This window comes from Heloderma suspectum, chromosome 1 (assembly GCF_057233095.1).
Source record: "Heloderma suspectum isolate Gila_16-S chromosome 1, 16-S_ref, whole genome shotgun sequence".
Lineage (NCBI taxonomy): Eukaryota > Metazoa > Chordata > Lepidosauria > Squamata > Helodermatidae > Heloderma > Heloderma suspectum.
Genome location: NC_139458.1, coordinates 185,248,790 through 185,274,538, shown reverse-complemented (window position 1 = coordinate 185,274,538; position 25,749 = coordinate 185,248,790). Strand labels below are relative to the sequence as shown.

General features: G+C 43.7%; 2 protein-coding genes across 3 annotated transcripts in view; one reads left to right on the top strand and one right to left on the bottom strand.

The window, feature by feature from the left end:
• DHRS9 (dehydrogenase/reductase 9) overlaps window positions 1-21,422 on the bottom strand; it is a 50,843-nt gene extending 29,421 nt beyond the window's left edge. Inside the window, exons 1-4 of the mRNA XM_084812276.1 lie at window positions 21,366-21,422; window positions 14,932-15,074; window positions 13,663-13,773; window positions 12,063-12,112 (exon numbers count right to left, since the gene is read on the bottom strand). The gene's annotated coding sequence lies outside the window, so the exon portion shown is untranslated. The remainder of the gene's footprint in view (window positions 1-12,062; window positions 12,113-13,662; window positions 13,774-14,931; window positions 15,075-21,365) is intronic.
• Window positions 1-25,749, top strand: part of ABCB11 (ATP binding cassette subfamily B member 11) — an 80,212-nt gene that overhangs the window by 814 nt on the left and 53,649 nt on the right. The window contains exons 2-10 of one of the 2 annotated variants that reach the window (XM_084812252.1): window positions 1,670-1,764; window positions 9,041-9,062; window positions 12,072-12,128; window positions 14,309-14,357; window positions 15,859-16,100; window positions 18,390-18,477; window positions 20,516-20,649; window positions 23,080-23,251; window positions 25,216-25,340. In XM_084812252.1, the coding sequence (XP_084668378.1) occupies window positions 1,689-1,764; window positions 9,041-9,062; window positions 12,072-12,128; window positions 14,309-14,357; window positions 15,859-16,100; window positions 18,390-18,477; window positions 20,516-20,649; window positions 23,080-23,251; window positions 25,216-25,340 (965 nt within the window). In that variant the 5' untranslated portion in view covers window positions 1,670-1,688. Of the gene's footprint in view, window positions 1-1,479; window positions 1,765-9,040; window positions 9,063-12,071; window positions 12,129-14,308; window positions 14,358-15,858; window positions 16,101-18,389; window positions 18,478-20,515; window positions 20,650-23,079; window positions 23,252-25,215; window positions 25,341-25,749 lie in introns of those variants that run through there. The other variant, XM_084812263.1, reaches the window with a different exon arrangement.

The window sequence follows — 25,749 nt, the reverse complement described above, 5'->3', positions numbered from 1 at the left end:
GGTGGGGGCAGTGAAGGGTCTCTGAATTGGGTTGGAGCAGCAGAACTGGGAGAAGAGGGGCAACCCTTTGGTACTGCACCATTTCTACCCCCACTCTCCACTGCTATTTTCTATACTCTCTGGACAGCCACAATCTAAAGATTAATCTATTTCTACAGACTGCCATCCTTTAGTCTCACCTCTTGCAGAAGCCACTTCCACAGCTGAAGCTTTACAATAAGGTTGTTGTTGTTGTTGTTGTTGTTGTTGTTGTTTTTAAAGACTCCTAAAGTCTTTACAGATTTAAAGATTACAGGAGACCTGAGGGACAGAGGTGCAGCCTAAGGTAGGAAATCTAAACTGATCCTGTTCCTGAGTAATGGAAAGAATTATTATTATATTTATTTTCGACTCCTGTGCCCTGTGTTCTTGGCCAAAGAGGACTCACAAAGCAGGCAAAATGGAAGATAGGAATGAACTGAAGGGGAATTTGACTATCAGAAAAATGTCTGAGAAGACCTGATATATACTGTAGAAATAAATTATTGTTTACGCGGGGGTGGCATAGGAAAGGGTGCAAGAAAACCTTTATTCTCCTTTCCTGTGGTGGACGCCCTTAACCCACATCAAAATACTTTAAACCACTGCCACACTTCAGTTAGTTATATAACTCAGAAAAGGAGGGGAAACTTAGATATCAATAACACAGCCAAAGTGTTCCTGGCACTGGCTGTGAGTTGCTTATAATGGTCTTCACCAGCTGTTGATTCCTTGTAACTTAAACTAGATAGAAAGCCCTGAAACAATCGAATGCAGGTGTGGGGAACCTTGGGAGGTGCAGGGGCCATTTGCTGCCCCCCTGACCCTCCCACAAGCTGCACTCCTACTGCTGTGGGCCCACTGCTGAATTCAGCAGCAGTGGCAAAAAAAAATGTGGTTTGCTGCTGAATTTCAGTGGCAAACAATTACAGAAGGCTAAACCAGCCAAATTTAGCTTGTTTTAAAGCTAAACTTGGCTGGTTTAGCAGTCCATAGTGGTTTGTCACTGTAACTTGGCAGCAAACTACTTTTTCTCTCCCACCATGAGTATCAGCGGTGTGGCAGCCATGGGGATGAATGCAGCCTTCAGGCCATGTGTTGCCCACGCCTAATGTAATGCATGTGGAGTTGAAAAGTATTAAAACAAATAATGAGACTAGAGGCCTGTTCATACAAAACCCCCCTCATGTGTATACTGAATACACAAGGGACCCACTGCTAGCCCTTCCCCAGATGTGCTTCTCCTGCAGCCATGCATACAGCACTTGTCTGAAAAAGCCCTATGCATGTACAGCTGTATATGCCTAGGACTCTTCCTACACGAGCAGGAAACCCCACGAACCAAGGTAAGGCTGGTTTGCTCTACTGTTAACTGTAAATATGATGTGTCTGTGCACTGGTTTTGTTTTTGTTCTCAAATACTGATTGTAAGCCTTGCTGGAAGTTGTCAGACTGAAGATTGGTGTTTTAAATATGTTAAATAAATACATACAACGGGGCTGAACCACATGGCCTCACTGAGTTCTACAGGAAAACCCATTTGGCTCATGAAGTCATACGAGTATAAATGAGAGCATTGCCAGACCTGTAGAAAATTGTAATGTGCCTTGAAAAGTCACAACAACAGCCACAATTTCTTCCATTTTTGTAGAAACGTAAGGAAGCTGACCATGCCTGAACCAATTACTTTGTGTAGTATTAAGAAAATTGGAGAAGACAACCATGCCTTTGAGTCAGGTGAATCATGTAAGATATTTTGCATTTTGGACATTTCTTGGCTTCGTACACCTACCAATAAACCTCTTCAATACGCATTTGTTGATGTCATTTCAGGCTCATGGTTTTGGAAATTATTTCCATTGTTTCAAGCCAAATTGAAAACTCCCAATAAAGGAATTGTAACAACTTCTTGTATCACCTGTCCACACAATATTTATGCTTTTCCTGTCTTTTCATAAGGTGGCATAATCATTTAATTGGCTTGGATCCTAACTAAGGCTCCATTGATGGAAGCGTCCCTTTTTGCAGAGTTCTGTTAACAGCACGCTCCTGCTGGCGGAAGAGGGGGAGAGGCATTTTTGGCCAAGTCTCTCTCCCCAGTGTAGCCCCTTGCACACCCTCTCAGAGGAGTGTGGGCAGTGACACAGGGGGCTACAAAGGGGAGGGGAAACTGCTGGAAATTGCCTCTCTTCCTCCAGTGGAAGCCTCTGAAGGATCAGAGTTCCTTCCACAGGTTGAAGGAGCTGTTTCATTTGTGGAGTGTTAGGTTCCAAGGCATTATCTTCAGCAAGTTATTAGCAATTTACAGACCTACCCCCATGTATTCATTATATGTAGCATGTCAACTTATTAGCTTAGGACAAATTCATGGAGAATAAGTCTATCAATGGCTACTAGTTATGATGGCTGTTTGCAACCTTCAGGTTCAGAGGCAGTATGCTCACCAGTTGTTGGGAAGCAAAAGTGGGTGAGTACCAGCCAGTGGAGGCTGGTGTCAGGCTCAGGAATACTCCTGTTGTCTTCTGAACCCTCCAATAGCTAGAATCAACAGTCAGACAGAAGGGCTGCTTTCCAAGGCTTTATTTCCATTCAGCCTAATGAGGCTTACAGATGCTAATTGCCTGAGACTCAGAGGAAATACAAAGGAACAGCCTACTAGGAGTTTCCAAGAGTTAGGACATCAGTTGGTCTCCGTTTGGAGAAAAGCACGGCAACTCTCTGAACTTAAGGAGTAGGAGGGGAAATTCTCCCCCTTTCCCGTGGGGCCTTGGAGCACAGCTGTTGACGTTGAGCCAATCGGGCTGAGCACCTCAGCTCGGCTCCTGCAACCTCTCGCTTGTGCCTGCGCCTGCACCTCATGTCTAAAAGCTCAGGTTGTCCCCCCCTTTCCATGCCAGGGTCACTGTCGCTCCCAGGAATGTGAGCAGAGGGGGCTCCCCCTCCAGCTGCGCCTCTGAAACCTAAGAGAGTTCCTTTCCCACAGATTGTATCTCCTCCTCAGAATCAGAGCTGCTTTGGGACTCTATGGGCTCAGATCCAACACTGACAGCTGGTGGCTCCAACATCAGTGGGATGGGTTTCAGTCAGAACTCTAAAGGAGCTATCCAAGAACTCTAAAGAAGCACCTTGGAGAGCTCCACTAGAGTTCTGACTGGTTCTGACTGAAACCTGGAGCAGATTCACTGCCCCACTGACATCAGAGCCACCAGCCTCCACTGGTGATAATTATTGCCCTCATGGCCTGCTTGTGGACTCTGCAAGTGCCATCTGGCTGACCACTGTAGGGAACAGGATGCTGGATAGGCCTTAGGTCTCTTCTTATGTTCTCATCTGCAAAGAGCTCAAGTTTTCACCCAATGTGTGGTAGAAGTAGCTTGAACACACATTCCCCACGTTCCAAGGCATTTGTTTTCAGTGCAAAGAATGTATGTTCAAACCACACTTAGAATGTGTTTCTGTATTCACCCTTAAAGAACAGGCCAATAGTGAGTGTTCTTATTCCAAATAGACTGTGCCATGGGTGGGGAACCTCTCTCACCTCAAAGGCCGAATTCAGTTTCAGAGAAGCTTTTGAGGGCTGCATTCCTGTTGGGTGGGGGTGAAGGCAAAAGGGGTGAGGCCAAAGGCAAAAATGGTAGGGCCAAGATACAAAAAGTACCCAACTATTTAGCTTAAAATTCTTACCGCCAGTAGCTTAGCCTTGGTCAAGGCATTTCAGCCTTTTAGAATGGGGAAAATACCAGGAACCACTGAACAATCAATGGTTTGGGAAGGGGTGGGGCCAGAGGAAGGGGTGTGGCCACCTGGGGAACCCTGGAGGGCCAGACTGGGACCCCAGGAGGGCCAGGTTCAGCCTCCGGGCCTGAGGCTCCCCAACCCTGGGCTGTGTCATGCACCCTGGTCCATCTCTACATAATCGGTAGAGGGAGGATGGGGAGGGGAAACAATGGTGACTACACTATTGTCATGGCTGAACAATAAGTGGGAGTTGAAATCCCAGGCAAGGTATTAACATACTGGGCACATCTAGCATACAGCCATAAACTAGTTTAACAGCCATTCCCTGGGAGCCACGGCCAGTTCCAGGCTCGAGAGGGGGCCATCATAGAATCATAGAATAGTAGGGTTGGAAGGGGCCTACAAGGCCATCGAGTCCAACCCCCTGCTCACTGCAGGAATCCAAGTCAGAGCATCCCTGACAGAAGGCTGTCCAGCCTCGTCTTGAAGGCCTCCAGTGTGGGAGAGCCCACCACCTCCCTAGGTCATTGGTTCCATTGTCGTATTGCTCTAACAGTCAGGAAATTTTTCCTGATGTTCAGCTGGAATCTGGCTTCCTGTAACTTGAGCCCATTATTCTGTGTCCTGTACTCTGGGATGATCAAGAAGAGATCCTGGCCTTCCTCTCTGTGACAACCTTTCAAGAACTTGAACAACGCTATCATATCTCCCCTCAGTCTTCTCTTCTGAGGGCTAAACATGCCCAGTTCTTTCAGTCTCTCTTCATAGGGCTTTGTTTCCAGTCCCCTGATCATCTTTGTTGCCCTCCTCTGAACCTTCTCCAGTTGGCTGCATCCTTCTTAAAGTGTGGTGCCCAGAACTGGACACAGTCCTCCAGATGAGGCCTAACCAGTGTTGAGTAGAGGGGAACTAGTACTTCCTGGGATTTGGAAGCTATGCTTCTATTAATGCAGCCCAAAAGAGCATTTGCCTTTTTTGCAGCCACATCACATTGTTGGCTCATATTCAGCTTGTGATCGACAACAATTCCAAGATCCTTCTCGCTTGTAGTGTTGTTGAGCCACGTATCCCCGATCTTGTAACTGTGCATTTGGTTTCTTTTTCCTAGGTGCAGAACTTGGCATTTATCCCTATTAAATGTCATCATTCTGTTGTTTTCTGCCCAGCGCTCCAGTCTATTCAGATCACTTTGAATTTTGTTTCTGTCTTCCAAAGTATTAGCTATCCTGCCCAATTTTGTGTCATCTGCAAATTTGATCAGCATTCCCTGCACCTCCTCCTCCAAGTCATTCATAAAAATGTTGAAGAGCACTGGGCCCAGGACTGAGCCCTGTGGTACCTCATTCGTTACCCCTCCCCAGTTTGAGAAGGTCCCATTGATAAGCACTCTTTGAGTCCGATTCTGTAGCCAACTGTGGATCCACCGGATCGTTGTTTCATCTAGCCCACTTTGAGCTCGTTTGCTCATCAGGATAACATGGGGCACTTTGTCGAAAGCTTTGCTGAAGGCGAGGTATATGATATCTACAGCATTCCCACGGACCACAAGGGAGGTTACTTGATCAAAAAATGAGATCAGATTCGTCTGGCAGGACTTGTTTTTGACAAATCCATGTTGGCTTCGAGTAATAAGTGCATTGTTTTCAAGGTGCTTCTAGATGGATTGCTTTATCATCTGCTCCAGAATTTTCCCAGGGATTGATGTCAGACTGACTGGTCTGTAGTTCCCAGGTTCCTCCTTTTTACCCTTTTTGAAGATAGGGACAACATTAGTCCTCCTCCAGTCATCTGGCACTTCCCCCGTCCTCCATGATTTCTCAAAGAGAATAGACAGCGTTTCTGAGAGTTCTTCTGCCAGTTCCTTTATTACTCTAGGATACAGTTCATCTGGCCCTGGAGATTTGAACTCATTCAAAGTAATTAGGTGTTCCTTGACCATATGCCTATCGATCTCAAGCTGCAATCCTGCCCCTTCAGCCTGTACTTCGCCTTTGCCAGGGGGGTCATAGACCCTCTTTTGGGAGAAGACTGAGCCAAAGTAGGAATACAGCACCTCTGCCTTTTCTTTGTCATCTGTTAGCATTTTGCCATCCTTATTTAATAGCTGAACAACCATTTCTTTCCTCTGCCTTTTACTGTGCACGTAGCTGAAGAAAGCCTTTTTGTTGTTTTTAGCCTCCCTTGCTAACCTCAGCTCGTTCTCAGCTTTAGCCTTCCTGACACCATCCCTGCAATTCTGTGCTACCTGCCTGTACTCTTCCTTTGTTATTTGGCCTTCTTTCCACTTCCTATATGTGTCCTTTTTTGTTTTCAGGTCATCCCTAAGCTTTTTGTGAAGCCACATTGGCTTCTTCTGTTGTCTTCCACCTTTTCTTCTTGTTGGAATTGTTTGTGATTGTGCCTTGAGAATTTCCTTTTTTAAAGCTCCCACCCATCTTGGACTCCTTTTCTCGTTAGCGTCGCTTGCCATGGGACCTTACTGATCATTGTTCTGAGCTTATTAAAATCAGCTTTCCTAAAATCCAGGGTACGCATTTGACTACACTCAGCTTTTGCTTCCCTTAGAACCAAGAACTCAAATATAACATGGTTGCTTTCCCCCAGAGTTCCTGTAACTTCTCCTTTATCCACGAAGTCATCTCTGTTGGTTAGGATCAAGTCAAGGATAGCCGATCCTCTAGTTCCTTCCTCTACTTTCTGTAGGAGGAAGTTATCCGCCACACAAGTCAGGAATTTCCTGGAGGGGCCATGTTTTGCAGAATTTGTCTCCCAACAAATATCGGGGAAATTGAAGCCCCCCCATTACTACTACATCATGCCTCCTTGAAACATTGGCAATTTGCTTTTCAAAAGTTTCATCCTTGTCTTCTCCTTGGTTGGGTGGCCAGTAGTAGACTCCAACCACCTTTTATTCTTTGCTCCATTTATTTTGATCCAGATGCTCTTGATGGGGCCCAAGCTCATCCTCCTGTATTTCTGTGCAGAGATATGTATTTTTCACATACAGCACAACCCCACCTCCCTTTCTGTTCCTCCTGTTCTTTTTGAACAAGTTATATCCTTCAATTGCTGTATTCCAGTCATGAGAGTCATCCCACCAAGTCTCAGTCATAATTTCAAGTCATAATTTCCCTCCTATATTAAGAGTTCAAGTTCGTTCTGTTTGTTTCCCATACTCTGGGCATTAGTATATAGACATCGAAGACCATGTGCTTCATAGTCCTACATGTGCCTGAAGACTATTATTGGGCGCTATCAGAGCTGTTCTCTCCGTTGCAGTGCATGCACGTATGTCCATTGTTACCCTCAACATTACATCTCCCTTCCCCGTAGGATTCAGTTTAAAGCCCTGCTGATGAAGTTCTTCATGCTGTGGCCAAACACATTCTTCCCATCCTTTGTGAGGTACAACCCGTCCCTTGCCAACAGCCCATCTTCCAGGAAGTATAGCCCGTGGTCCTAGAATCCAAATATCTCTCATCGGCACCACCTTCGTAGCCAGTCATTCACCCGGAGTATTTTTCGTTCCCTTTCTATCCCTCTTCTAACTACTGGAAGGATGGATGAGAAAACTATCTGGGCCCCAAAGTTCTTGAGTTTCCTTCCCAAAGCTTCAAAGTCTGACATGATTTCTTCGTAGCTCCGCTTGGCGGTATCATTTGTTCCCACATGGATGAGAAGAAAGGGATACCTGTCAGTGGGCTTTATGAGTGCCTCAAGAAATTGCCATCTGGTGGCACCTGACCTATAGCAGTGGCCTCCTTGGCAGTGGGCTTACTTGGTGGCAGCGTCAAACAGCTGAGATGTTGCCATGTAAATTTCCCAGAGTGCCCCAGAGTGCCTGAAGAACTGTTGTTCCAGGGCATTGTGGGAATTCTTAAATGGAGGCCCTGAATGCTACATTGGGTGCTCTGTAGCAATGTAGGACATCTTAAATGGTGGCTTCCCAGCCACTCCCACCAGATAAGCCCATGGCTGATGGAAGACCCAGGGCAGATGTCAGTGCTGGGACCCCACAGCTTTCAATGGGTGCCAGATACTGATGACTGCCCTCTCCCCCAGCTCCACTGTGCACGTATTCGGGTTGAGAAGGGGGCATGGGAAGAGTGATCTACTCATCTTGAGCAGCACAGCCTCTGCCTATCTCAGGAACCTGGAAGTGAAGAAGAGCTTTCTTAATTTTTCCTAGCCGCAGAAAAAGGAAGAGGAAGAGGCAGCAGTAGTGAGTGGATAAGTGGGCAGGGGGAGAGCATTGAGCAACAAGACTGGCATTTTAGTGTTCCATTTGTAGCTATGCACATCATCTGCCTTTGCATTTTCCTTGGAAACCAAACTAATGGAAAGGTGGGGTACAAATATAATGAAAACAAATAATCATACTTGGAGAGTAGGTCTATGTGCAGGGAATGGGATTACGTCTCACAAATTTGGGGATTTAGGGAGGGAGCAGCGAAGTGCTTCCCTGTATTACATGTCTGGGTTCTTTACTGAGGTTCCTCCCCTGCAACTTGATGTGATATCTTTTATATCTGACAGATTATTTTTTTCTGTTGTATCATGGCCATAATTTCATATTCATAAAAAGCATTATCAAACATTAATTCATACTGTTTTATAATACTTAAAGAAAAACTAAAAAAACCCCAACTTGTTACTTTGAAGTAACATAGCTACTTTGAAGGCCTAACAGATGGAATAGCAGCTTGGAAATATTAATATAAATGAAAATAAACATAAAGTGTAGTGGCTATTTTAATAGAGTGGGCACTCATGCACAGTATATTCACCATGTTATATAAGGATAGAAGCATTTTTTTTTTTAAGTCTTCTAACCTTAACTTACAAGCATTCCATGCCTTTGTACGTAGTCAGGCGTTCAGTTAGCAAGAGAAAGTGGGGCTGTGAGAGGCAGCAGATGGGAGACATGGGGTGGGGGAGTATACAAATTATGTAAACACACAAAGCTTCCTTCTACTGAGCTAAACCATTGGCCTTCCCATCTGCGTTATATTGAACCTTGTGTTTGACTAGTGATAGCAGGGATTGAGTCTGGGACCGCTTGCACGCAAAACATGTACCCTGACACCAAGCTATGGCCCTTTCCCTGAACCTGTTTTGGGTGGATTCAGATGTGCAATCAGATTTGATCCGTTCTGGATCTTATCAGAAGTTATGTGAGCAGGTCTGTGGGGAATGTTTCATCAAGCACTGCATCTTAGAAGTGTGCTTGTGTGTGTGTGGTTTCAAAGACTGTTAACTACAGGATGTATTTGTTTCCCAACAGATAATGGCATCAGCAAACCAGAGTAAGTAATGCAGATATTCCCAGGAGAAATATTTGGTTTTACAAGTTGGAGCTACAACAAAATGTTGCAGTGTGGAGTGCTTCTGTTCTGGATTTCAGCCATCCATGCCCTTTTCCAGGAGACTTCATTCCACCCCTCCCCCCACCCTGCCACAACAAACACTCAGCATTCTGTGCCCACTGAGCATGGTCAGTCCTTATTGCACTGTTTTAGGAGACAGAGTTTGTCCCCTTAGGGTTTTGTTCATGAAGATATTTTGTATTTCTGCAAATCTCGGGGTTTCCTTGAGCATGCTACTACCTCCCTCTTGTTCATGTGTGCTGCTGCTTTGGCTACATCAGGGTAGGTACTAGGAGACTGAGTTCACTATTAGTACATAAAAGTGGCACCTGTAACAAAATGTTGCAGTCTGGATTATTGCTGTTCACTATTCCAGTCAGTCAGCCATGCTGCCTTCTTCCAGGATACTCCATTCTATTCCCACCTCCACCCAGGTTTTCATCCCCCCACCCACCCAAAGTCAGCATTCCACAGTCACTCAGTGCACTGAGCCCTTTGGGGGCTATTTTTCCCCCACCCCTGATTAGTTTTTTTTTCCTGATGTTTTTTGATACTTCCACAAATCTTAGGGTTCTCCCAAGCCTGCTGACACATCCCTCATTTTTGTGGGTGGTATAGTTTTGGCTATATAAAGATAGGCACTCAGAGAATGGGTTAATTACCAGTATATATGATTCCTAGAAACCAGGGCTAGATCGACACTAGTGCTTTTTATCGGTATTGAAGTGCACTTATAACTGCTAGGGCACATTACACATTCCGTATACCGCTTTTCTAGCCTTATTTCGCACTTTCGATTCAGTATTATCCAAAATACCACAACAGACGTCATTGTGTGTGCAAGAGGGATATAGTGTCACCATGATGGGATCGTATTGATATGACATGAGGCGTAGATTAGGCCCATATTTCATGATCCATTGGTGTATTTGTAACATTTAAAATGCAGCCATGAACTTCAGTTTCTTAAACTATAATATTATACAACTGATGTCAGTCAAGCAAAAATTCAGAACACATTATACAATAACTAAGGGCAAAACTGAAAGGTCTTGTAATTACATAGTAGTAGGGGTTTTTTTTTTACCCCAGTGTAAGCATACATGGCTCCAATTTGAATCAGGGCCATGGTGCTCAGGGGAGGAGGAGGTTAAACCTCCCTCACACCCTTGCAGGAGAGGCTAAAAAAAGAGGAAAACTCTCCATTGGAGTCAATGGATTCCACCCACCCCGCTTTTAACCATCCCTGCAGGGGTATAAATATGGAATTTCAGAACAAAAATGGGTAGGGGGTACTTTAACTGTACCCTCCCAGAGTACCATGGTCCTGATCCAAATCTGGGTACGTACAGTGGAGTAAACCCACCACTACCACCACCACCACCACCACCATTTGGCCTTAACAGAATGATGCAAGAGAAATTCGTCCCAATTCCAACCAATCTGTCCTACAATGCAGGTTGCCTCTGTTCACATGGCATGGTGTGAAGATGAACAATTCTGTTTTCAAAAATTTCCCTTTCTGGTTGCTTTCCTCAAAATGTGAGATTGATCGATTGACAGACTGACTGCCACTCAATCATATTTCTGAGTGTGCCTGTAATGCATTGCACAACAAAATATTTTTTTTAAAAAAACAGGAAATGAAAGAAAGCTCTTCTACAATGAAACAAAATTAGATTCAGGGAAATCTGCACTGAGATGTAATATGAAAGCTAAACTACTATATAAGCTAAACTATCTTAAAATAGAAAACTGGGTACCATATCAATGTGTGGCGAGGATAGAGAAGCATGGACATAAGATTTCTGAAGAGCTATGCCCCAGATATTTTAGAAGGGGGGGGGGGAGAGAGAGAGAGAGAGAGAGAGAGAGAGAGCTCTTTAATATTTAACACAATTCAGGGTTGAAAGCAGATGTAGCAAAGTTTGATTCAAAGCACATACTTTAATGGAAATTAAGCTTTAAATCAGAAGTAGGGCGCTTGTGGCCCTCCAGATGTTGCTGGACTGTGACTCCCATCAGCCCTCTCCAGCAAACCAATAGGGAGGATTTTCCAGCATTCTGATTTGCGACGAGAGCCCCCACAGATACAGGAGGCTGTCTCATCAGTCACCCTCCACAAGTTGAAGGTGACAAACGTGACAAAGGGGAGGGGTAGAGCTGGCACACTCCCTTGTCATGTGTTTGCCCTTTTCAGGTAAAGAACACCTGAATAGGTCCAGACATTACCGTAAATCCATATCTAGCAGATACAGCTTTTTACAATTTTCTTTACTCTGCAGGAGGGGCATAGGCCCTGATCCAGATCTTAAAAGCCCTCCTCACTAACCCCCCATGCTAGGGTCCTGATCCAGTTCAGTTATTATTAGCAGTTTATTATTATCAGTTGAAATAATTAAGCATTTGAAAAAGCCAGACCTGTCTCAGCTCTGTTCACGTTAAGAAGCGTGCCTCTTTCTCCTGGGGCTTGGCAATATGGACAGGCTGGGGCTACAGCTGTGATTGTAAGCATACTTCAAAAGTAAGTTTTGAAGTACCGAAATCAATTAAATGTATTTCCAAAAAACTGTGTTTTGGATCAGGGTGGGATACAGCAGCAAGTCAGAGAGTGGGGATGGGTGGCACTATGGACTAATGGGAGAAGGCTGGAAATATGGGCGCTGTCTACGGTGCCCTAGTCTAGGCTTGGTTCTGGTTTTTTTGTAGAACCCTACTGAACTCTCTTTTTGGTAAATTTAAAGCTCATTCAAAATCAACTCTGCTTTCATGTATTTCAAAATATTCCCCAATAATGCCTCTTTTTAAAATGACGTTTCTCACTGAAATCTAAGAGAAGACAAAGCATCAAGATGATATATTCATTTTGATGGATAAAATCAATGCCATTGGTAATGTACAGAACCAGGCCCAGTAAAACTCACATGAGGGATGTCTTACCTTTCACAGGTATTTCTATACAATAAAAGAGACTTCTTCAAAGGACAGTGCTGCAAAGGAGAACAAGTAAGTTAAACGGGCTTCTCTTCCAGCAGCATAATTGCTGGGCTCACTCATTCATCCCTTTAAGCTTTTCCCAGAAGGGCAGGGGACCAATACAAATAGATATTTTAACATGCCAGTCCAAAATCCAGAAGCCCACACATAGATGCCATTACTTGTCAAAAGCTGTCTCAGTGCCTGATGGTGACTGTTCTGCTAACAGCACATTTCTAAAGATGTCCTGCTGCTTTAAAAAGACTCCTTCATGCCATTCACTTGCCTCTTCTTCCACCACCCTTGCCCACACCACGTCCCTGTGTAATACAGGCAGCCATGGTGCACATGTATCCACTCAGTAAGTGAGTCATCTGCATCTTCCTGCCCACGTAGTGATCATAGAATCACAGAGTTGGAGGGGGTCTTGTAGGCTATCTAGCCCAACCCCTTGCTTGATGCAGGAAATCCAGAGCTCCTTGGCCTCCAGCAAGGGAATAGCCTCTCCCCGCAGATAATTGGTTCCATGGTTGAACTGTCAAGACGTTTCTCCTAATGTTCAACCAAAATCTACCCTCATGTAATTTAAGCCCAACACATCTAGTCCTACGCTCAGGTGCAGCAGAGAACAAATCTTTGCCCTCTCCTGTGTGACAAATCCTCAGTTCTATCACAGCCCCCTCAGTTTTCACTTCTGCAGGCTAAACAGACCCAGTTCCTTAAACCTTTCCTCATAGGCCTTGTTTTCCATACCACTGGCCATCTTTGTTGCCCTTCTCCAACCCCCTTCAGATTTTTCTACATCCTTCTTACAGTGGAGCACCCAGAAGTGGTCACAGTCCTTTTTATACCCAGGTTTAAAATGCAAAGTATGAATTGGCACTAAGACACCAACGAGCCTAGACCCCATTAAAATATGAGCAAGATTGGGTGAAATGTGTAGCTATGGAGAAGGCCACAGTTAGATTTAGTCCTGCTCTTGGGACAGCAGAAAAGGAGTCTTTGCTCTCTTTTCTGTGGCAGCCCTTCTAGTATTTGAAGTGTGCTATCATGCTCCTCCTCAACCTTCTCCAAGCTAAATGTTCCCAATTCCTTTAACCTTTCCTCATATGACTTATATTCTCCATACGAGCATCTTCTTGTCCTCCCCTGAAGCTGTACAAATCTGTCTATATTCTTCCTAAAGTGTGATTCCAAGAACTGCATAAAGTGGAACTATTACTTTCCATGACTTAGAAATTATGGATCTATTAATGCATCTTGAAAAGGAGCATTTTACCACTTCCCTGCTTCCCCAGATTTCTGCTCACGGGCAGGACAATAACTTCATCACTCAGCAGGACAACACAGATTCTCACAGGTGTGATACATGATAGGTGATACATTCAGTCAGAATAAGTTAGCCCCATAAAATCACATTTGGGATTTCCATGCAAGTACTGGTGCCATGTCAGGACATGGTTCAGTGAGAGCAGTAGTGAACCACTGCTTGGACCCCTTCAGGCAATGTAAACTGATCCATCAGATCAGGCTGTTAGCTTTGCTTGTCACTGCATCTACTTGCCTCATTGCTCCAAGAACCCACTTCCCTTCTGCAGTGTGGTCAGTTTTCTTCCCTATACTTCAGGCTTCTTCCTGAACTGCAGTAGGAGGGTAAAATAGGGCTCTCCTATAGCTGAATACAAAATAGCAATGTTCTTCTTTAGTTTTAAGATGTGGTACAAAACGATGTCCTTGTCATAGGCTATGAAAAGCAAACAAAGGACATAACACTTTCATATGTTATATTACCAAATATTTTATTAAGAAATCCATCAGTATCAATGAGATGAGATGACAGGGGCTGATGAAATATGTTTTGGTATCCAGGCATCTGTGAAATACTGCTTAGGATATGCAAAGAAACGACGCCTCTCAAGAATGCAAATGCAAGGGCTAAAGAATGTGAACAAAAAGCAAACAATAAGCTTTTCAAGATCCTTGAAATATTTTGACCACTGGATTGGATTGAGTGGGATAATCTGTGGGGAACAGGGGCTGGTAGTGTTAGGGTAGTGCTGCCTTTAGTCCCAGCCAATCCTCTGGTTCTATGAAGAGGTTCATCAGTTATCAGGGCCAACCTGGCAAAGGGATCCTAGCATATCTCAAACAAACAAACAAACAAACAAACAAAAGTATTCTTATAAAACCGTGCATTTTTCTTCTTTAAGGACATCAGACAAGAAAAAGGGTGAAATCCGAATTGGCTTCTTCCAGCTGGTAATAACATTGCTAGTTTTTAATATTTCTCACAACTGATGTGGTTCTTTAGGTCAGAAGTTGGCATACTTCCAGCTTTGGGGAACAATCCTTTCTTTTCCTTTTTTACTAGAACACTGACATCCACCAGCTGCAAAAGGTGCAAAATAATAGCTTGGAACAAATTAAGAATTAAGGATCAAGGTGCCTCTGAGCACATGCTCAGCCCAGGAATTGTTTCCAGTACCAGAACTGAGCTCACAGTGCATTCACTCAGAAATCCAGTCCTGTTTCCCCCACAAACTTTCTCTGTTTCAGCAGCCTAATTTAAAAGATATTGTTGCTATTGTTAACAGTGGGGAGCCAGACACCCTTGCTGATACACCAGATCATGCAGTGATCTACCAGGAGATGGATCCTTATTTAGCCCCTGCCCATTACCACTTTAGAACACTGTAGTGAATGCTTCTGGCAAATTCACTGTGTTGTTATTATTCATACAAACCACCAGAGATTCTTATTGGCTTTATCACTGATGCTATAGTTTTTTCCATTTGTTATGTATGTCACCTAGGGATGTATGAAAGTCACTTACCTTTTCAACGGGGTGATTCGCAGTGGGGGGGAAGCACTCCGCACCTCCCCCGAAATCCTAATCCGGCCGGCTCCGCTCCGCGGAGATTCTGTGGAACCACTGGCCGGGGCTGCTCGCAGCTGGACATCCAGCCGCTGGGCAGCCTGCAGGAAAAAAAAAAAGCGTACGTAAATGGCGGCGGCTACAGCGGCCGCCATTTGCGTTCCCTTTTTTCCGCTGTTTTAGCCTACGTAAATATTTACGTAAGCGATTACAGTGAAAAAAAAGGGAACGCAAATAGCGTAGTGGGCGCTATTTGCGTTCCTCCCCCCCCCCGCCGCCGTTTTAGCCTACGTAAATATTTACATAGGCTAAAACGGCGAAAAAAAGGGAATGCAAATGGTGGCCGCTGTAGCCACCACCATTTGCGTATGCTGTGTTTTTTTTTTTTAGCTTGCCGTGATAGGCTACGTAAATACTTACGTGATACAAATGGCGTCCCTGCGTTAGCTGTGATAGGCTATGTAATTATTTACATAGCCTATCACAGCTATGATGCATGTCAGCGCAGACAGCAGCAGGTAAGTGCTCCGTTTCACATGCCTTTCGTGGGGAGGGTGGGGGCTTCCGGGGGGCCGAATGCCACTGCATTCGGCCTCACCGAGATCTGTGGCGGAATTCTCTGACATCCCTACATTGTCACCCTGAGATCTTTGGCTATAGGGTCACTCATAAATTGAAGAAAGAAAGAAAGAAAGAAAGAAAGATTAAAAACTTCAGTCAATCTCCAGGTATTGACCAATAGGCCCCTTTTGTTCTAAGTATCTGTTTTGCAGATATTGAATTCATTTCGAAGGTCTGCTGTCTGTAAAAATAATTGTCTGTTAATAGAAAAATGAATAATGCTTACATTGTACGTGAGCATTCTCTACCTCTTATTTCTTATAGTTTAGATTTGCTTCTTGGGACGAGACACTGATGATGGTTTTGGGTGGCATCTGTGCCGTTCTTCATGGAGCAGCCCAGCCAGCCATGTTGTTTGTCTTTGGGCTAATGACAGACACATTTATTGAATACGACATTGAGAAACAAGAGCTTACAGACCCGAACAAAGCTTGTGTGAACAACACTATAGTGTGGATAAACAGTTCCCATCACCAAAATGACAGTAATGCATCAATAAGTTGTGGGTAAGTGAGCAAAGCATGTTATTTCTCCAGTGTTATTAAATGACATTGGCTGCAGTCTTCCACATATTTACATGGAAGTGAGCCCACGTGATCTTCCAAGTAAGGTTACAGTCCCTTGTGATTATCCCAGTGAAGTCAGTGGGCTTCAGCATGTGTAACTGGAAGCTGGATTTTCAGGCTTTCTCATTACAGCAAGTTCATGCCTTAAACAATAATGGTCCCTGACCATGTCCTGTGCCCGTTGGGCTACAAACTAATGTTGCTACCTCTCCAAGGCTTTGAGGTGTTGCCGTTGGCTCATTGTTGTTAATTGCTCATATTAATGTAGGCATGCTCTACCATTGAGTCCAATCAGCTTACTCAACTCTCAACTCTAGCCAGAATGTGTCAAAATTGAAATTCTCCAGTCGTTCGCTCCCCACCTCCCCGATTTGCCTTGTCTTACAGTGGTGCTTTGTTTTTAACGTAAAATGTTAACTCTTCACTTTTGACATTCAGAACTATATTGCACATTTCCCAAGGGAAGTCACAAAAAAGTTTAATAATACCTTTGGCTTCATAATCTGAGGCTGCAATTCACAAATTGCTAATTAGGGTAGTTGGATTTGAGGGCCAAAGACAATTGGACCAAACATGGTGGCTTCTTATGTTCACTTATTCCACCTAGACAGCTTTTTCGAACGTGGCTCAAATCCAATTAAAGTTAATTATTACTAAGCTGCACCAAAAGCAGCTAACTCATTTCACTGTTTTTAGTGGGCCTTTGTCACAACAACTAACTTTACCTGTATTAGGACCTACGCATGTTAGTTTATACTGCCTATTGTAGCACAAATACCCATGTAACACTGACCATTTTTGGCATCTTCATCACTGCTTTATGATGGCATGTTATCAGTGCCCAATAAAAGGGATTAAATTAATATTCTTAATCTGTAGAAGTGGGCCGAATCTACATGGCAATGGAATGTGAAGCGCTTTCATGTTTAATGTGGATTTTCATGAAATCGGCTTTGGTCCATAGAGACACACGTAGCCAGAGAAGTGGAGTATACAGTACCTTAAAACGTGCTTTCACAGATCACACTGCATGTCAGTCCTCCTTACTTTGGGTGGTGTGGGCAGAGCCCCCCCCCCCCTTGCACTGAACATCATTAAACACATATATGCTGCTGACCAAATGAGGGGCTTGTTCCCCACCCCTGTCCATGCTCCCCTGCTCAGGGAAGTTCTAAGTGCTGAATTAAGCTCCTGTAGTTTAGACCCACACACCTCTTCCCTTTCATCCACCATTGGTATATTGTGAAAGATTATGAATGGAGAAAACACACTGCATTCTATGAATGAGTCAAGCCTTGGCAGAAGGGCAGCTTCTTATGGCGCTCCTTCACCATCCCTTTGGCTCGCTTTCCCACCTCTGTTCCTTAGATCTGAGTAGACCTAGAAGGCTATTCTCCCAACCCCTCTCTTCCAGCCAGGCACAGACACACCCCTAGGCACACCCAGCATGCAGGGTTTAATTCGGGTGAATGAGGCACACTGCAGCCGAAGCTCCCAGGAGCCACATTTAATGCGCTAAGTACACACTAAAACAACTTTCAGAAATTGCACGTTTTAGAGGGGGAAGCGCCAGGGTGGCTGCGGGGTGACCACGATGTCATGTGTCCCGAATTAGCAGTAGTAAAGTGCACATAATAATTCATCCTTATTCAAATTCACATGCCCTGGTTTAACTTGTTAGGAGCATCAGAGCTGCCTATGTTCTAATTCCTAAAGTCATAAGTACTTGAAAATAGAGTTCTGCCACAATGACAAGAGATTCATAAGCACATGAGGTTTCTGTAAACACCCCCAAATTGCTGCTCTTATGCATGTTTACTCAGAAGTTATTGAGTTATATCAATGGAGAATGTGGTGGACCTATTTTTGTCAGAATACTTGTCTACTAATTTCATTTAATGTTTTCACTGTAGTCTTTTCTTATGAATTGTTCTGTCCTCCCTGAAATGAGCCCCAAACACTGACTGAGCAAAAGAACGATGTGGAAATAAGTGCAGCTAGAACATTCCATTAGTTCTGATATTAAACCAGCTGATTCAGTTCACACACACTTAAATACAGGATGGACTGATTAACTGAGGGCATAAATCTTTGAATTCAAATATAAAAACCATTACCCTAATTTAATACAGAGAGCCCTGTTAGCACATAGCTAAAACAGGCTTTCATGTGAACAACAAGCTCTTGTGAATTTGTTACAATACTGTTTAATTCTTCTTTTTTAAATAGGTGGCTGGATATTGAAAGGGAAATGATCTATTTTTCAAGTTACTATGCAGGAATTGGCTGTTCTGTCTTTTTGCTTGGATACATCCAGGTCAGTATTTACTTCAGTGTTTGTTTTCCAGAATAAAAAATAATTAAATTATTTAGCAGCCAAGGGGTTCCTGTATGCCTCTCCTAAGGTTTTCTTACTGGCAATAAAAGCTTTACGCTACAATATACACCCAAGTGTGGTGAAGCCTATATGAGCTTCTCCAAAATTGAATTAGAGCCTTGGCTCACCCCTGTTGTGTATTATATGATCAACCCCGATACAGACAGACAGACAGATTCTGCCATTATACGCCTCAAAATTCTACTGCTTATAGAAATGACCCCTGTAGAGCTAATAAATTGAACCTTAGTATCCATAATCTACCTGATGATGTGTACAATTGTGGAAAATTTCAGACCGACCTGAAATAAATTGCCACAGGCACAGCAAGTTAAAAAGTGCTGAAAATTGACACATTTGTAATTGTTACTCAAGCTGCAGCTTGGCATATCATGTATTTCTTTCAAATTCTGGTGGAATCTACTGATGTACTTCGTTCAGACTTGTTGAGGAGGTGCGCCTTTCATTAGTTTGGTGAAATTCGGAGCACTGGATCAAAACTTACCAATGTTTTTCTGCCTCATGAATGCCTATGGCAGCAACTGCTGGCAAAGTTATGCTGGGCATGCTCAGTTTCACTCTGAAGCTAGAATGCTGCCAGTACACTTCTCCAGTGATCCTGTCAGGGTTCTGACAGTGGGGGAGGGGTAGCAGGGAGCTGTCAACTGAAATAAAAGTGAGGTAATTTTGAAGGCTGAGGAAATCACTTTCATTGATGAAGGGAGTGAGGAAAAGAAAAAGCTATGGTGGAATCCTGTGTAAGCTTACTCAGAAGTAAGCTATTCGGAACATACAGGGACATATCTGTTCATTTGTGCACATCTACTCAATTAATGACTTGATTATGTTTTGTTTTTTAGTTGGTGTTTTTGGTTTTTCAGAACAGTGTAATAATACATTTCCTTTTTTTAAAACCAAGGAAATTCAATTACCGAAACCCAAAACACACACACACCCTGCTGGTTTAAGACTAGAGTTAAGGTTATCTCATGTTGGCTCAAGTTCCACAAGGCCAGGAAATTGGACATTTAGGCTGATGCCTTAACAGACGTGCCCTGTGATCAGTAATGTACAATGTCACAAAATGTACTTCCTTACAAGCAACAAACAGGCATAGGGCAACTCACAGGAAGATTCCTTTAGCAATTCAGTAAGATTCAGCTGCTTTGTAAGGTAATACAGGAAGAGGACAAAGTGGGACATCTTTGCTGGTCTTAGATACTCCATCTTCCCCATCTGGATTTGGGCCTGAAAAACCCAACAAAAGTGTGGGTGCGTGGAAGGTATGTTGTAAGCAAGCACAATTTGCATCAGCGTAAGCTTCCAATTTCCTGCTTTGTGGATATTGAGCCAACATGAGTTGACCTTAACTCTGGTCTTATACTGGCCGGATTTTTTTATATATATATATATATATATATATATATATATATATATATTCATTCATTCATTCATTCTCCAGGGAATTCTGCTAGTATTCTGAGTGTAACTGTTCCTGTCCAAGTAATATAACCAAATAAGATGTTCGAATCAGTTTATAACGCACCTTAATGGAATTTGCTACCACAAGATGTAGAGATGGTCACCATCTTGGATGGCTTTAAAAGGGGATTAGACAAATTGTTGAAGGATAGAACTGTCAGTGACTACTATTCATGATGGCTGTGTCCAGGTTAAGAGGCAGCCTGCCTCTGAATACCAGTCACTGGGGACAACAGCAGGAGAGGTCTTTCATGTCCTGCTTGTGGGCTTCCCACTGGGGCATCTGGCTGTCTGCTGTGGGAACAGAATACTGGATGAGATAGGCCTTTGTTTTGACCTAGCACAATTCATTTTATGTTCTTACCATAAAAGAAGGCATCAAAGCAGTGCCAACTATAATGGCAACTGTCAACTTTTGCATTATGCTTTAGTGACGGATGGAAAGTTGTTTTTCTTTTGATTATGACTCTTCCCCCCCAAACTCCCCACCCCCCAGATCTGCTTATGGGTGATATCAGCTACTCGACAGACACAGGAAATCAGAAAAGCCTATTTCAGGAAAGTAATGAGGATGGATATTGGCTGGTTTGATTGTACATCAGTGGGAGAACTCAATACACGCATTTCTGAGTGAGTAAGCTGGGATATCTTTAAGAAGGATGCAGACAAAGTGGAGAGGGTTCAGAGGAGGGCAACAAAGATGATCAGGGGACTGGAAACAAAGCCCTATGAAGAGAGACTGAAAGAACTGGGCATGTTCAGCCTTGAGAAGAGAAGACTGAGGGGAGATATGATAGCACTCTTCAAGTACTTGAAAGGTTGTCACAGAGAGAAAGGCCAGGATCTCTTCTCAATCATCCCAGAGTGCAGGACACGGAATAATGGGCTCAAGTTACAGGAAGCCAGATTCCGGCTGAACCTCAGGAGAAACTTCCTGACTGTTAGAACAATACGACAATGGAACCAATGACCTAGGGAGGTGGTGGGCTCTCCCACACTGGAGGCATTCAAGGCGAGACTGGACAGCCATTTGTCAGGGATGCTCTGACTTGGATTCCTGCATTGAGCAGGGGGTTGGACTCGATGGCCTTGTAGGCCCCTTCCAACCCTACTATTCTATGATTCTGTGATTCTATATCTGTTGATGCCAGTGCATGCTGATATGTTTTAAGACACTTCATGCCAGTGAGCAGTCTATGTAAGGCTACAGGGGAGGAAATAATCTGTTACTCTTACCAGACTGGGGTTTGACTCTAAAAAGTGCTAATTTATGGACTGCTCAGATATTTGTCTATGGTAGGCCAGCAGATAGCATCTGCTGCTGCTGCTGACAAGGCCAACCTTACCATTACGCAGGTGTAAGTGGATGCTGACAGCAATAGATGACAAAGTGGTAGTGCTTGAGTCTCTTCTTGAGGTCTCCTCTTTCCTGCCACCTGGGAATCATTTTTCTGCATGTGGGTTCAGATGACGTCAAATAGACTGCAACAGTAGGCCTGGCCCTACCATTATGTAGATTCCTGGACTGAGCAAGGGGTTGGATTCAATGGTCTTATAGGCCCCTTCCAACCCTACTAATCTATGATAGTATGATTCTATGATTCTAGAGCAGGGGTGGGCAACACATGGCCTCCTGCTGCCGAAACCTGGCAACAAACCGCTAAGGAAGCCTAAAGCATCCAAATCTTGCTTGTTTTCAAGTGAGATTTGCCCATTTTAGGCTTCCGTAGTAGTTCACTACAGAACTAAAGTTGCTACAGAAACCTAAAATGGCCAAATCTTGCTTGAAAATAAATAAGATTTTGATTCTTTAGGCTTTAAGTGGTTTGCCACAAAACAATTTTTTTTCTGGTGTCCCCAGAGTGCAGCCTGAGAGGGTCCAGGGGGCAAAATGGCCCCTGCATTCCCCAAAGTTGTTTCTCCCTGAAGTAGAGTGAGGCAGCCACCTTAGGCAGCAGATATTGGGTGTCATGAAAGGGCAGCAAATGTTTATTTACTTTGTTATTGTTGTATTTTTACTGCCAGGGATGGGGAGAGGTGCCTGTGGGATTTTCTGCCTCAAAATAATTTGGCAGGCTTTGGGTACCCTGCACCTTGACCTGGGTGGGTGGATGGCAACCTTTGCTGCTGCTCCTCAGGCAGAAAAGTGTTCCAGCCCTGCGCAATAGGCATATACACATGATAACAGAAGCTTTAGGGCTGGTAGAAAGAGGTAGAGAGGGTGGAATCACACAGATCCTAAGGCAAAGATGTCATTTAGATATTTTTCTAGATTAGCTAAAGTATCTCAGGTTACTCCGCCATCTGGCCAGCCATTTTTCACAGCCTGGTGGTGCTTGCTGAAAGCATGCCTTGTTGTTGCTAAGCCACCATGCATAGGCTTTTTCCTCCTCTTTTTCCTCGCCAAGTAGCATAGCTAAAATGTGATACAATCAGTCACAAACATTTATGGGGAAGCAGGGGTGGGGGAAGAGAAAAAATGCAAGCAAAGGTTTGGGAGCAATTTGAATCCTGGAGGAGGATCTTGCATGGCTGGCCAAAGATGTTTTGCTGCCTGAGGCGAAGAACAAGATGGCACCCCCTTCCATTCCTTGTACAAAAACCAACCTGACTGGTAGATGAATCATTCTTCAGCACTGGTGATGAGACAGTTTCCTCCACTGCACTGACGGCAGCAGGCTAGCTTAGGGGTTAAAGGGCAGACTGTGTGGCACCCAGCTCTCTCCTCCTTGCTGCCGCCTTCCAGGAACTGCCACCTGAGGCAACTGCCTCACTGCCTAATGGTAGGGCTGGCCCTGGGGTCTTCCACAGGCCAAGATACATGTCCTGGAAACACAGACCTGTCCTGGCCTGCCCTAAATCTAAGAGAAGAATCTTATATACCTTAGGTCCAAGTTACAAAAGACCTGAATAAAACAATGAACAAATAATTACCTAATGAGACAAATAATTCCATCTAGATTTCTCTGATGTAGAAAGGAACAAATAATTTAATTAGCATTTGGAATAGTAATGAAGGCAAAATGTATCTGCTGCTTCAATTTTTCTTTTTCTCCACAGTGACGTTAATAAAATAAATGATGCTATTGCTGATCAAGTAGCAATCTTTATCCAGCGCTTCACCACCTTTGTTTGTGGATTCCTGTTAGGATTTGTCAGAGGTTGGAAACTGACCTTGGTTATTATTGCTGTCAGTCCACTAATTGGGATTGGAGCTGCCATAATGGGCCTGGTGAGGAACTATTTACTACTGAGTTTTAAAAATTCTATTTCACATCTATTGTTCGTTGTTCCTCCACAGTGCTCTCTGTAGTTCCTTAGCTGAACTGATAACTGGAGAGCCTTTGTGAAACCAGTTGGATATTTGCCATTGGCCTTAAGGGCAACATCCAGTGTTTTGTGAGCGGACTTCTGCTTATACAATGGGGCATTCCTTGGAATCTGTTTAGCTAGTGGATGCTGTTTCACTGGTGGATGGGCACTACTGGATGCAACTGTAAGCATGTGAGAAATACATACACACATACATAGAAATCCACACGCATACGCATTATTAGGTGGCCACTTCATGCATACGATAGCTTATGCCACCCTATTAATTTATATTTAATGTTCCACAAGACTCTTCATTGGTTCTGCTACACAAACAAACATGACATAGGAACACAGGAAGCGGCCTTATACTGAGTCAGGGCACTGATCCATCCAGCACAGTACTGCTGACACTGATTGGCAGCAGCTTTTCAGGGTTTCAGGCAGGAGTTTTCCCAGCCCTACCTGGAGATGCCGGGGATCGAACCTGGGACCTTCTGCATGCAAAGCATGAGCTCTATCACTGAGCCACGGCTCTTCCCCCTAAATGACCCCCCCACCCCCAGAATTTGTCTCTATGGAAAGCAACCTTTTAACAAACTCTCTCAGCTTCGTCTATATAGGAGTCCTCTGTGAAGTCAGAAGGCTGACGCAGCCTCCCTAATTGAAACTGGTCCTCCCAAGGCTTAATATCATCATTTTATGTGCTACGTTGCTCATGAAATCAATCCCATATACTGAATAAGTAGTTTGCTTATACTTTGGCCTGTACAACAACTCCAACATTTTAAACAGCTGGTCCTGGAAAAAAGTAGGTAGAGAGTGGAACGTGTTGATGCTGCCCAAAATGCACTTAACTATTATGTTCCAACATGAAATGTGATCTTTTTTGTATAAGCAGTTTAGCACATAAGATTATGAATGAGTAAAGTGAGCAAAAAAAATTGAATGTGCTATGTAAGCGTGCCCTTTATAAATGTACATAGTCCATTCTGAAAGCAAGGGGTTAGTACCCAGTGGTAGTGCAGTGCTAGTGCTAACAAGTTTGTGCTGGCATTGATTTATGCTAATGCAATGTCATTATCACAGTTACATCAAGTGTGCCTTTGCACAACTACGTGAAGTGCACCAGTTGCAACCATTCCTGAGTCAGTCTGATCTGGCAACCATTATCCATGCCTTGGTTATGTCATGGGTAGACTATTGCAATGTCCTTTACATAGGGCTATCTTTGAAGAGTGTCCAGAAGCTTCCATTGGTGCAAAATTGAGCAGCTAGGCTAGGTTGCTAACTGATGCACGCATTGTGATCATATCACCCCAACGCTGGAAAATCTGCACTGGTTACCAGTTGTTTTCCAGGTTCAATTTAAGGTGTTTGTGTTAGCCTTTAAAGCTCTAAATGGCTTAGGGTCTGGCAATCTGAGGCTATCTCGGTATGAACCTGCACAGTAATTAAGATCAGCAGGAGAGGCCCTTTTGAAGACACCCTTGCTTGAGGAGGCCTGTTTGTTAGGAACATGGGAAAGGGCTTTCTCCTGTGTTGCTCCCAAACTCTGGAACACACTCTCTGTGGAGCTACAACTGGTCCCCACTCTCTCTACGTTTAGGAAGGGACTCAAGACACATCTTTATAACTTGGCTTTTAAAAACATTGTTACAGTTTTAAGTGTTTTGCTATGTTTTTATTTACTATGTTTTTCCTGTTCTCAACTTTTGCTAAACCACCTTGGTGGAACAGAAAGGTGGAACAGAAGTACAATCAATCAGTGCTAGTGCTATGCCGCCGTTGGATACTACCCAAGGCGTTTGTCCAACTGAGTGTTAAATCCAAAGAATAAAAACCTTTCCTGCTATAATGACTCTACCGGATGATTTCTTTTAGACTGTGGCAAAGATGACAGGTCGAGAATTAAAGGCTTATGCAAAGGCTGGGGCCGTGGCTGATGAAGTGCTCTCATCCATCAGAACAGTGGCTGCTTTTGGAGGGGAAAGAAAGGAGGTTGAAAGGTTGGTTCATATATCAAGGTTGGCTCAGAGACCTAAATGAACAAGCTATACATAGAGAAATAAACTATGCATACCTTGTTTTGTTACAGTGAAAATATGACTATAAACAAATTGCAACAACTGAAAACAAACTTTTGTTGCATGGCATAGATTTAGGCTAGGTCCAAGGGAGAGGCTCTGTTCCGATGTGGGTCAGGCACAGTGAGATGGTAGTGATGCCATGGGATTGCTTCCAACCATGCCACTCCCTTTAAAACAGCAATGTTCTGTTATCAATAAAATTGTGTTTTCACACAATCCTCATAGACAATCCTCGGGACAATGCTGTCGCCATATCATCTTTCTGGAAAGAAGTAATAATAAGAATGAATATGATATTAAACAAGTCCTGTTCTGTTCAGTTTCTTCT